The sequence below is a fragment of the Neoarthrinium moseri genome, assembly GCF_022829205.1.
Source record: "Neoarthrinium moseri strain CBS 164.80 chromosome Unknown scaffold2_Wmoseri_CBS_16480, whole genome shotgun sequence".
Lineage (NCBI taxonomy): Eukaryota > Fungi > Ascomycota > Sordariomycetes > Amphisphaeriales > Apiosporaceae > Neoarthrinium > Neoarthrinium moseri.
The window spans coordinates 832767-844091 of record NW_026055116.1 but is presented as its reverse complement, the minus strand read 5'-3'; the positions used below and the strand labels follow the sequence as shown (position 1 = coordinate 844091).

The 11325-nt window shown below is 52.0% G+C and overlaps 5 protein-coding genes across 5 annotated transcripts; 3 read left to right on the top strand and 2 right to left on the bottom strand.

Annotated features, from left to right (window-relative positions):
- Positions 1-143: 143 nt before the first annotated feature.
- On the top strand, positions 144-1735 carry JN550_001016 (uncharacterized protein; the record flags this gene model as incomplete). The annotated part of the gene is made up of 4 exons (XM_049308391.1): positions 144-222; positions 274-353; positions 417-452; positions 569-1735. 4 exons carry the CDS (start codon positions 144-146, stop codon positions 1733-1735), a joined length of 1362 nt encoding a protein of 453 aa, XP_049176922.1.
- A 466-nt stretch (positions 1736-2201) lies between these two features.
- On the bottom strand, positions 2202-3552 carry JN550_001015 (uncharacterized protein; the record flags this gene model as incomplete). Its single annotated transcript, XM_049308380.1, has 2 exons — positions 2202-3423; positions 3479-3552. The coding sequence occupies 2 exons, from the start codon at positions 3550-3552 to the stop codon at positions 2202-2204; spliced, it is 1296 nt and encodes a 431-aa protein (XP_049176921.1).
- A 1553-nt stretch (positions 3553-5105) lies between these two features.
- On the top strand, positions 5106-7246 carry JN550_001014 (uncharacterized protein; the record flags this gene model as incomplete). Its single annotated transcript, XM_049308369.1, has 7 exons — positions 5106-5377; positions 5431-5937; positions 5988-6105; positions 6153-6243; positions 6291-6919; positions 6976-7118; positions 7174-7246. 7 exons carry the CDS (start codon positions 5106-5108, stop codon positions 7244-7246), a joined length of 1833 nt encoding a protein of 610 aa, XP_049176920.1.
- Positions 7247-7811: 565 nt separating this feature from the next.
- JN550_001013 (uncharacterized protein) lies at positions 7812-9086 on the top strand (the record flags this gene model as incomplete). Its single annotated transcript, XM_049308357.1, has 1 exon — positions 7812-9086. One exon carries the CDS (start codon positions 7812-7814, stop codon positions 9084-9086), a length of 1275 nt encoding a protein of 424 aa, XP_049176919.1.
- Positions 9087-9447: 361 nt separating this feature from the next.
- Positions 9448-11115, bottom strand: JN550_001012 (uncharacterized protein; the record flags this gene model as incomplete). The annotated part of the gene is made up of 4 exons (XM_049308346.1): positions 9448-10382; positions 10444-10528; positions 10620-10693; positions 10752-11115. The coding sequence occupies 4 exons, from the start codon at positions 11113-11115 to the stop codon at positions 9448-9450; spliced, it is 1458 nt and encodes a 485-aa protein (XP_049176918.1).
- Between the last annotated feature and the right edge of the window lie 210 nt (positions 11116-11325).

Genomic DNA, 11325 nt, shown 5'->3' with positions numbered 1-11325 from the left:
TTATCACTGGCACAATCCTTTGCCAAGCCTTGTTATATATCCCACCTACGTAACTCGCTTCGTAGACGAAGCAGTGACTCTGTTCTTGTATTACATTCATCGGCAACTTTGCGGCTGTTCAGGAAGTGGGATCCGCAGCCACGATGTTCGTCAAATCAGTCCACGCAGCTGCGGTGGCAGCAACCATCACCGCGCCTAAGGATATGAACATCGCAGATACCGGTACGTTCCAAGTGTTTGCCTCATTGGAGGGTTGCTGCTGACCATCCCAAGCGTCCATTCGCAGCGTAGCAAGCACTATTGCTCACGGTACCATGTCGTTGTACACCGGTAACATCACGAACACAGAAGAAGTAGGGCATCATTTGCGAAATGAACGACCATGAAGTCAACTTGTACTGACAGTTTTGACTCAGACAATTGCAGTTTGGCCTGCTCCAATTTACTGGTGGGTAAGTACATTTGAGGACCTTCTCCTCCCCTGTCAGACAAGTTCGAGGGCAAACAGCTGTGTTTTCAGATGCAGACTCCCTATAAGGAGTTGGACTACTAACGCAGACGCTTATAGGAATCTGGAGCAGCCTGGGGAGCTATGCTTGACTACTCTCATTACACGGGCGACTCGACCTACAATGATGTAATTACGCAAGCCCTGCTCTCACAACTTGGACCCGACTTCGATTTGATGGTCCCCACACACTATGGTAGCGAAGGGAACGACGATCAAGCTTTCTGGACATTCACTATTCTGGAGGCTGCGGAGCGAAACTTCCCCCAGCCTGACGATAACACTCCAGCATGGCTCGATATAGCCATCAACGCTTGGAACACGATGGTTCCAAGATGGAACACGACAAAGTGTGGAGGAGGACTCTACTGGCAAATTTTTGAAGACAATCCGAACGGCATGACCTACAAGAACTCAGTCAGCAATGGCGGTTTCTTCCAGATCTCAGCCAGGCTTGCTCGTGCTACCGGAAACAACACCTATCTTGATTGGGCGCAAAAAGTTTGGGACTGGTCAGAATCCGTCGGATTTGTCAACGACACTACTGGCAGTGGCGCGTTGGATGTGCTGGATGGAGCGGGAGACGAAGATAACTGCGAGAAAACCAACCCGGTTTCATTCTCATACTCGCAGGCGATATATCTCTATGGCGCTGCTGTCTTGTACAACTACACCAACGGCGATCAGACCTGGGGTGACAGGGCGACCAGACTGTTGAAGGGTACTGAGTCATATTTCAGTCCGTTCGACAACGCGACAGACATCATGTGGGAGCATGCCTGCGAAACGTACGATATCTGTAAGACGGACATGCTGAGCTTCAAAGCATACATGTCCCGGTTCATGTGGGCAACGACCAAGATGATGCCGTCAACGCTCTCCGAAATCTCACCGAGACTAACGGTGAATGCTGCGGCAGCCGGCAAAGCTTGTTCTGGAGGGGAAGGGGGTACGACCTGCGGTTTCAAGTGGTATACCGGGGGCTTTGACGGAAACTCTGGCCTCGGTCAGCAACTGTGTGCGCTCGAGACGATCCAGGGTTTACTCGTTCAGGAGGCGACGCCACCTTTCAAGGCTGGGGAGATTCAGCGTGTCAAAGGCAATTCGGATCCGGTCAGCACAGCGAGTCCAACGCCTACCAAGCGATCCAACGGCGCTGTCACGCTGGGCGCCCCCGCTTTCACATTCGTCTGGCTGGGTTTAGCATTTGTGTATAGTATGTATTAGAAATGGCGGTAGCGAAACAAGGGTAAAAGTAGATGCTTTCAGACACAAGCAGTACGCAAGCATGGACACGGCGTTTAGAATGTTGTATTTACTTACGTTCTTGGGGTGCTGTTCCCCGATCCTGATAATGAAAGGTCCCTATTATTCAGCAGTGATAAGGAAGTCTTGACATTATTACTGAAGAATGAGCTTGTTAATAATGTTGGACCCATCTTACGGTTTGGTTTTCTGGATCGCTAAAGAACAGCTCTACCACCAGAGACACAGTCCTTCATAGCCCCTGAGGCGTGTCAAGATCACGCTACAGTAGATGCTAAGTCACAAATACGAAGATATCTTCCCTTCCGGCCCGAAGAGTCACACGTGCGCCGAGAACAGTACCATTCTGGAGAACTCTATCTTGGTGTAATTTAACGGATTTCAGGTGGCAGACTTCTCTTCTCTATGGTATTTTCTTAACTCCAGTCTATGCCACAATGCCGCTTGCGTCTGCCTCACGCTGAGCCTCGTCGGCTGGTACAGAAGCTTCGGTGCCGTGGATCTTCTGGGCACCGTAGAACTCGGCTAGCGATTTTTCAAGCGCCGCCAGAAATCTTGTGACTTCCTCCTCTGTGCCAACCGTGATCCTCAAGCAGCCTAAGCAGCCGTGCTCCTTACCGCGGAATCGTACTACAACTCCCTTGCTCTCGGCCAAGGACTCGTAGACGGCGAGCGCTGCCACGTTATCCGGCTGTCCTGCCTGGTTCAGGATCTCGAAGAGGAGGAAGTTGCTCTCCTGGCCACCCCTGAGACGCCCCACACCCTTGATCTTGGGCATCTCCTCAATCAGCCTGTTTCGCTGCACAACGATCTTCTCTAGGTTGCCCCTCATCGTGGTGAGACCGTTGGCAGACACTGCGTAGGTAGCCAGCGCGCTCGTAGGGCTGGAGATGTTGTATGGTGCCTTAAGACTGTTCAGCAGCCGGGCGATCGGGGGCGATGTGAAGGCAGCACCTAGTCGGATACCAGCCATGCCGAACGCCTTGGACAGAGTCTGCATAACGACGAGGTTCGGCCACTCAGCTACCCACTCAGCCAACGAGGAGCCTTCGGGCGAGAAGTCAATGTAAGCCTCGTCGACGACTACCACACCGTTCCATGTCGGGTGCTCCAGAACTCTCCGGATGTCCTCTTTGGCGAGTAGTGATCCTGTGGGGTTTCCTGGCGAGCAGAAGTAGGCAAGCTTGATGTTCTGCTCCGAGGACAGCGTTTCGATGATCTTCTCCACGTCGAGACCAAACGTCGGGGCCGGCAGCAAGGGCACCTTGACGAGGCTCACGTCATTGACCTGCGCAGACACCGAATACATGCCGTACGTTGGCGGGCAGACCAGGATACGGTCCTGTGCGGGCTTGCAGAAACAGCGCAGCAGAGCGTCGATGGCCTCATCGCTGCCCACGCCCACAAAGAGGTTCTCGGGCCCGATCGCCTTAGGAGTGTGGTGGTGAGTATTGCGAAGATTGCACAACAGTTGCTTCAGCTCGTGCTGGTGGGGGTCTGGGTATCTGTGCAGGCCCAAAAGATCTATCTCCGGGTTGCCCGATGCCGCAGCTGCAGCGCCGTTTGCTGTGACTGACTTCGGCAGCGACGGCCCAAAGGCATTCTCGTTGGCATCCAGGAGGACATTTGTGCCATCATCCTTGTAGTCACTAAACGCGCGGTCAGATGATGGACTCTAGGGTTTACGGTGATCGCTTGACATACTCTCGCGCGCATCGGTAGGGCTCCAATGCGAGGATGTTAGGCCTGGCACAAGTTTCGAGATTGAAAGGCGACATGATGCAGAGTGGCACGTAGTGACTCGGGGAAACGCCTCAGATAGCTCTCCCAGGCGAATTGGCCTCTATCACGATTTAATAGTCAATCAATGCCTGAGTCACCAATATCTACGGAGTCCAAGGAGTCATCGTACCCCGGCATCACGGATTGAAGTGCTTGGTGCCGTTGCGAGAACCCACTAAAAGCGGATCCCGAGGCCGGAGAGGTGACGAAAATCTCAATTGGCAGATAACCCGCTACTCTCATATGCACTTACCCGCTTTTTCTTCCGCTAGGTTAACAGCATCTTCTGACGAAGCCAGACAATGTCACTGAACATGATTTCTGGTGTGATGCAAAACAATCAGTCGATCCATGATTGGTCGCAATATGCCGCATGGTCTTCGAATGCATTCGTTCTCACTTCCCGCCGCGAAGCAACACCTTGCACACCTTGAAGTGCATGAAACGTGAGTAAAGGGAGAGCCGGAGGTGAGTCTCGCGTTCCATCTACCCCCGTGGTAACCTTATAGTACCTCGGATTGCGGAGCCGTGTGCCATTGGGTTAAGAAACGCTTGAAAACCGGGAAACATCAATAGATATTGTCGCCTAGACGGTCTGAGAGGGTAGATTTCTTGTCTTTTAATATGTTGCGATCGAAGTTAGCGTCAAGAGCCCCCCAGATTAGCCATACTTGCTGAAGCCATGTAGCCTCCACGGCCTAGAACAAGCTTCGGCAAGCTTTCATGACGCGTGGGAATGCCGAAATCAATATCACAACCCAGCAGCGGGGCCAGCTGGAAGTAATGGAAGTAATGGTAACTGGCGAATGTTGCCCACCTCTAAGCAGTCACTAATGTACGGCCCAGCAGGGGTCAAGGTTGCGCAACCAATGGTGCAATATTTCGGCCAATCACAAGCTATGAGATTTCACTATATTTTATCTCTGGCCTGGTCAAGTCATGGCCACGACCACCAAGGTTGCATTCGGCTGGTCCTCCTTCCTTTTATGGCCTGACATACGACAACCTTCGATTGCCCCGCAAAACGACCTTGTCCAGAGTGACTTACTACCCATGAGACAGTTGCTTCAGAACGATGTACCTGCATTATTTCGCTGCAGGAATGGCGATTGGTATATTGAGAAGTCGTGGATACATAGATAACCAAGGTGGGTCTGTGGGATTCAATTGGTTCCTGTGCAGACTGGTTTAAGTTAGAGTCTGCCATGCACATACTACAAGCATTGCCGGACCAAGACTGCGCAATACTAGCAACTATCATGATGCCGTATAAGAATGGAACCCGATGCTTTTCACCCCCCTGCTAGGAGCAGTACGTCCTTCTTCAAATCAAGCAGCGAAAAGAATGTTCCCGCACGTGCTATGCGCAGCAGCAGCTGTTGTGCCGCTCTCAATTGCAGTCCCTACAACCTTGCGCCATGTAGTCCATGAACAACGGACCTCCCAGGCTCGAGACTGGGTTAAGACTAGTCGACTTGACAGCTCTGCCGTCTTGCCGATGCAGATCGGGCTTTCACAGAGCAATCTGGACAAGAGCCATGACTTAATCATGGAAGTGTCACATCCAGAGTCCCCCCTGTATGCTCAATGGTGGAGCGCTGATGCTGTCCACAACATGTTCGCCCCCACAGAGGAAACAATCAGCTCTGTCAAAGAATGGCTCGTGTCTGCTGGCATTGAAACATCGCGCATCGCGCAGTCTACCAGTAAGGGATGGATCTCCTTCGATGCATCCGTCGAAGAAGCCGAGGCCCTGTTCAAGACGGAATTTTATGAACATGAACACAAGAACACTGGCAAGCTGCGTGTCGGAAGCGATGAGTACGTGGGATCAAATACTGACGCTCTCTATGTCGACCCAACTGACCTTTCAGGTACTCCGTTCCTGAGCATCTGACTTCGCATATCGACTTCATAAAGCCTGGTGTGAAGCTGATGCCGGTGCAGAAGAGAATTGTGCCTGATCCATCGAAGAAGAAAGATAAGAGATACAGCCGCAGTCCCAGAAAGCCAATTGGCCGCGTTTCAGTCAAGGACGACCCATTCGCTGCCGAGTACCCCTGGGCCTATAAACCGCCGTCTGCTCGTGATTTGCCTCTCGACTTGCAAGATTGTGGCCGAAACATCACTCCGCCGTGCTATCAAGCCCTGTACGACATACCCAAGTCAGTCGCCGCAGTCGAGGGACTCGGCCTTGGTTTATTCGAGCAAGGTGATTATTTCTCTAAAGCCGACTTGGATCAAAGCTATGCTGCTTATGCTCCCTGGATACCAAATGGAACGTATCCCATCAATGCCACTATCGATGGAGCGCAATATGACTTTCCCCAGAATGCCACGGACTTTGTTGGAGGAGAGGCGAATCTAGATATTTACATCGCGTGCGCAAGTTCCCCTAACGCATATCCAATGTTTGCTAAATCTCTAATAGGACGGCTTTGATCTATCCACAAAACGTAACTCTCTACCAAGTCGATGATCAGATTTACGCCCCAGTAGAAGTTGCAGGGGTGAATCTTTTCAACACATTCTTAGATGCAGTTGATGGTGTATGTGCTCTATGTCAGAAACTAGACACAAGTTAACGGGAACCCAGTCATACTGCACGTATTCCGCATATGGGGAGACAGGCGACAACCCAGCCATTGATCCCGTTTATCCAAACCCAAATCCAGCTGGTTACCAAGGTAAAGTAAAGATTTAAGCGGTTCTTCGTCCCCGCTAACGCATGCAGGACAACGCCAATGCGGCGTTTATAAGCCAACACCTGTGATAAGTGTCAGTTACGGAGAGGCGGAGGCAGACCTACCCCTTAATTATACAAAACGCCAGTGCAACGAGTTCTTGAAGCTCGGCCTCCAAGGTGTCTCAATCTTGATCTCCTCTGGGGATTATGGTGTTGCCTCATTTCCTGGCGATGGATCTGACAATGGATGTCTCGGCCCAGACTCCACTATATTCAATCCGCAATACCCCAACGGCTGTCCATATGTAACCTCTGTGGGAGGCACTATGCTCTACCCCAACCAAACAGTCCTCGACCCTGAGAGCGTAATGCAGGTTGGGCTGTCCGGAGCGCCTAATTTCAGCTCAGCTGGAGGATTCTCGAACTATTTTACGCAGCCTAATTACCAACAGAGTGCTGTATCGACCTATTTTACGAAACATGATCCGAGTTACCCCTACTATGAACAATTCAACCCAAACTTCGATACTGTGCAAGGACTGTATAATCGGCTCGGACGGGGTTCACCAGATGTCTCAGCCAACGGAGCCAACCTGAGGGTCTTCACAAACGGTTTTGACTATCGCTTTTACGGAACGAGTCTCGCAGCGCCGCTTTTCGCCTCCATTATAACTTTGGTACTTGATACACTGACTCAACATGAAATCATGGGACTTTGACTAATGAATAACAGATCAATGAGAAGCGTGCCGCATACGGTAAAAGCACTGTTGGCTTTGTGAACCCAACCTTATATGCGAACCCTGAAGTGCTCAACGATATTATCAATGGCACCAACCTTGGCTGCGGAAGCGAGGGGTTTCAGGCTGTCCCAGGGTAATTTCTGCTTATGACTGTAGATGTAATAGGTTCACTAACTCGGTCTTGTCAGTTGGGACCCCGTCACTGGTTTGGGAACGCCGAATTATCCAAAGATGAAGGATCTATGGCTGTCATTGCCCTGATACCAACCATAATTTACCTGCGTAATGACCAGGAATTAATGGTGATCATTCCGGATTCAGAGGTTGGTGATCATACTTGTAGAACAGTCCAAGGGGCTGAGTACATAGGTACGGTTCCAGGAAGCCTAAGATCTTGCCCTTTTGCGCAACTTTCGGTCAGTGGACTGGCCGATGCCATTCAGGAAGCTATTATTACCCAGCCAGATGGAATCAACCAATTTATCTTTTCTGTCATTAATAAACTTCGGCATGAATACTTGTGCCATCCAAGCGAATACTGTGATATGCATGTAAACAGTACAATACGTAATGCTTATTATCATATCACCTCGAAAGATCCCCAAGTACGGAGTCTTATCGGGGTTGAGTCACCCGGTTAGTGCATGCTGGTGACGGGAAAGAGTGGGTCGCAAATGCAACTTTCTAAATTTCTCACACGAGAGGAGAATTTGGTGACGATCATATAGAAAACTTGATGATTGCCCGTTGAAACGGAAAAGTTTTGACTTTGACTCACAATTTCCACCACTTTCACGGAGTGAGCCTCAGTGACGACGCAGCAAACATGCGGGTTGAAGAGATCACAGACGAGGTGGCTGAGAAGCTCAAGGTCACACAAGAAACCCAAGAATCGCCGGAGGCGACCTCACAAGATGCGCCAGCTCCGAGCGCAGCAGCTCCGGAGGGCGGACCCAGCGTCATGGGACCCGAGATGTCAGAGGCCCGGGCTATGACGAATAACAAGACGGTGGATGAGGTGTGGAGGGAGCTGAACAAGTCCCCGCTGTTCATGACGGAGCTCGAGGAGAACGACGATACGGAGGCACTGCGAGCGCTGGCGTACGAGGGCACACCGCTCGAGGTCGCCACGGACTTCAAGGAGCGCGGCAACGAGTACTTCCGGGCCAAGCGTTGGAATGATGCCTGCGAGTTCTACGAGAAGGGCATCCTAGTACTGCGGGGCGAGGAGCGCAAGCGCGCCGGCCGCGACATCCAAGGCCGTGTCATCGAGGCGTCCGAAACCGAGCCTGATGAGCCTGAGGAGGTCGAGAAGCAGCGCACCTTGCTTGAGAGCATGTATGTGAACCGCGCTGCCAGCCATCTGGAGCTCAAGAACTACCGCAGCTGCTGGCTAGACGGCGCTGCGGCGCTGCGGCTCAACCCGAAGAACATCAAGGCATACTACCGCTCCGCCAAGGCGCTTCTGGCCGTGGACCGTATCGAGGAGGCTGACGACGCGTGCGCGCGCGGCCTGGCGCTCGACGAGGAGAACAAGGCGCTGCGGGCTGTGGCGCAGGAGATCATCAAGAAGAACGAGCTCGTCGTGGCGCGGAAGAAGAGGGAGAACGAGAGGCTGGCCAAGGAAAAGCGGCGCGAGCTGTTGCTAAAAGCAGCGCTGAAGGCCAGGGGCATCCGGATGAGGTCGACGGAGAAGCCGCCGGAGATGGAGGACGCACGCGTGCGTCTGGTTCCGGACGAGGACGACCCGACCAGCACCCTCAGCTTCCCCACCGTGCTGCTGTACCCAGCGGACCTGGAGTCCGACTTCATTAAGGCATTCAACGAGCAGGAGACGGTGGCAGACCATCTGTCCTACGTATTCCCGCTGCCCTGGGATAAAAACGGAGACTATACTTTGGTCGCTGTCGAGTGCTACATGGATACTGTCACCGGTGGGCTGATCAAGGTGGGCAAGAAGGCACCGCTCTTGAAGATACTCTCTTCGGATAAGGTAGAGGTGGTCGATGAGGTTGTCAGGTTATTCGTGTTGCCCAAGGCCAAGGCCGAGAGCTGGGTCCAGGATTACAAGAGCAAGAAGGCCGCCGAAAAAGGTAGCTAGACTTTCATCATAGTTCAAAAAAAGAAAAAGAAACTACGTCACATGGACAAGAGACCATAGCTTCTTGATTTGAGTAAACAGTGTGTTGGTTGCCTTGATATGATGTTTACCTGGGCAAGCGAGATCGCCGGCACAAGGGAACATGCTCTCCTAAAACTGCCCTGTGCGTTTCAAATAGAGTTTTGTAATTCAGACAGCCTTCCTCGAAACTCCAATTAGATGATGGCATCCATGTTCAAAGGCACAGCCGCCTTTCGTGGGTGACACACGTCCTCAACCAGATGCAGATAGATTACACGAGAGCACCGATACTCAACCACCAATGGGCGTGGTCGCCCTATTATATCCTCCAAGAAAATAGTCACATTGAGCTAGCCCTCGACCTCTTAACCCTCGGAAATGCGGTGTCAACCGGCGAAGCGGTTTCCGAGGTCGTGCCTAAGTCCTTCCCATCTCTCTTGGCCCCTGCGTCGCGGACGCTCAGGTTCATGAGGAGCAGCGCTGCATTTTTCTCAGCGCCAATCGCAGACTCCATCATCTTGTTCTCTAGCGGGCTGGTAGCTGCTGTGCTGGGTCCTGTAGCAGTCCTACTCTCGCCACCGTCGTATTCGCAGTCTGTGTCGATATGTTCTGCGGAGCGTTTTGGCCTCCAATGATTGGCGGTCGGGGGGTACGCCTGTACTGTCTGAGGGTGATTGCGAGGATAACGTCCATCCCGGACATGAGGTTGGGTTGAAGGCTGAGAAGGCGTGCAAAGATGATAAGGTTGATTGCTCGTGAATCTTGGCACGGCACTTAGCCAAGGACTCGGCGGAGGGGCATCATAGTGATGTGTTGCGTTCGCCGGTGTCCAGCCGCTGTGGACGCGATGTTGAGCGACAGGTGGTATAGAATAATGGAATCGATCCTGCAAAACTCGAACAGATGCCGGAGAGATCTCACCATCCGTATCGGTTACGTAGGGGCTGTCGCAATGTAGATATGGTCGGCGAAGTCGATGACGGGGGTAATGCCGATGATCATCGTAGACGCCTTTGAAAATTTTACGCTCCCTCTTTGGGACAGCATTGGCGGCGGAGGTCACCATATTTGTGAACAACCGGCGGTAGCGCTCAGCTTCTGTGGTCGATTGGATGACAGTAGCTGGATCGATAATCATGCGACCGTGTTCAGGGGCCTCCGGTGGTATACATTGGGAAGGGAACTCTGGGCCGAAGAGAGGAATTAGGGCACCAGCGATATGATGGCAGAACGTCGCGCAAACAGCTTTTGCACACTGAAAGGGCATCCAGTAACCTGAATATCAGTCAGACACGCTTGTCAATACCAGTAGACGCCGATTTGGAGTTAGGTGTACCTTGAGCCATAATCGAACCGCCAGTAATACTGTGAGTGATCTCCTTGAGACCAGGATTCATATTAAGCATCTTTGCCGGGGTAGTCTACCTAAAGTTAGCATGCAACTCAACATGAGGCTCAGGATTAATCTGCCTTTGAATATTTGCAGCACTTGAAGAAAGGTGTCATGCGAACGAGGCCGACATTGTAGTCCCACATGACGGCATACTCGGAGTCATCTCCAGGAACCTTGAAAACGTATTGAAAGACTGTGATTGGATCAGCAAGCCAATTTCTGCGAAGCACTACTCCCGAGGACCCGTTTACCTTCAAAACTTTCTCGGCCAGTCTTTTCGAAGAAGTCCTTCTTCCCACTGTTGTATGGAATGTGCCGGCAATAATCCTGTATCTTCCCGAAGGGAAATACTTGGTACTTCTGGACTTCACGCAAGGAGGCATCGTCGAGCCTCTCGAACGGATAGAAGTGCACGGAACCCTTGACTTTCCCCTTTGTGAACACCGCGGCATCTTTTGCCATCTTGTGCTTCGGCATCATAGGTCGATCGAGGAATACAGGCTCATCAGCAAGTGAAGCAGTTGGCGAGACGGACGAAGCAGGGCTTGGAAGTAGTCGATTGTGAATTGAAGGCCCCGAGGGAGCAGGATTTAGAAGGGAGGCCACGGAGAGCATGGCGGTGAGTGGTGCGCTGAGGAATGTCTTGGATATTGGATGTAGAGCCACTGCAAGTGTGAAGTTGTCGACTGTGGGCTACAGGGCTCTGGTGGAAGAAGAGCCAGACAACTCAGACAGCACTTGCAGTAGGAGCCCCAGAAAAGGAGAGGGGGGGAGGACCGACTCCTTTTCAGATCAACAAACAGATTGGTTTCTATGGCGGCTCCC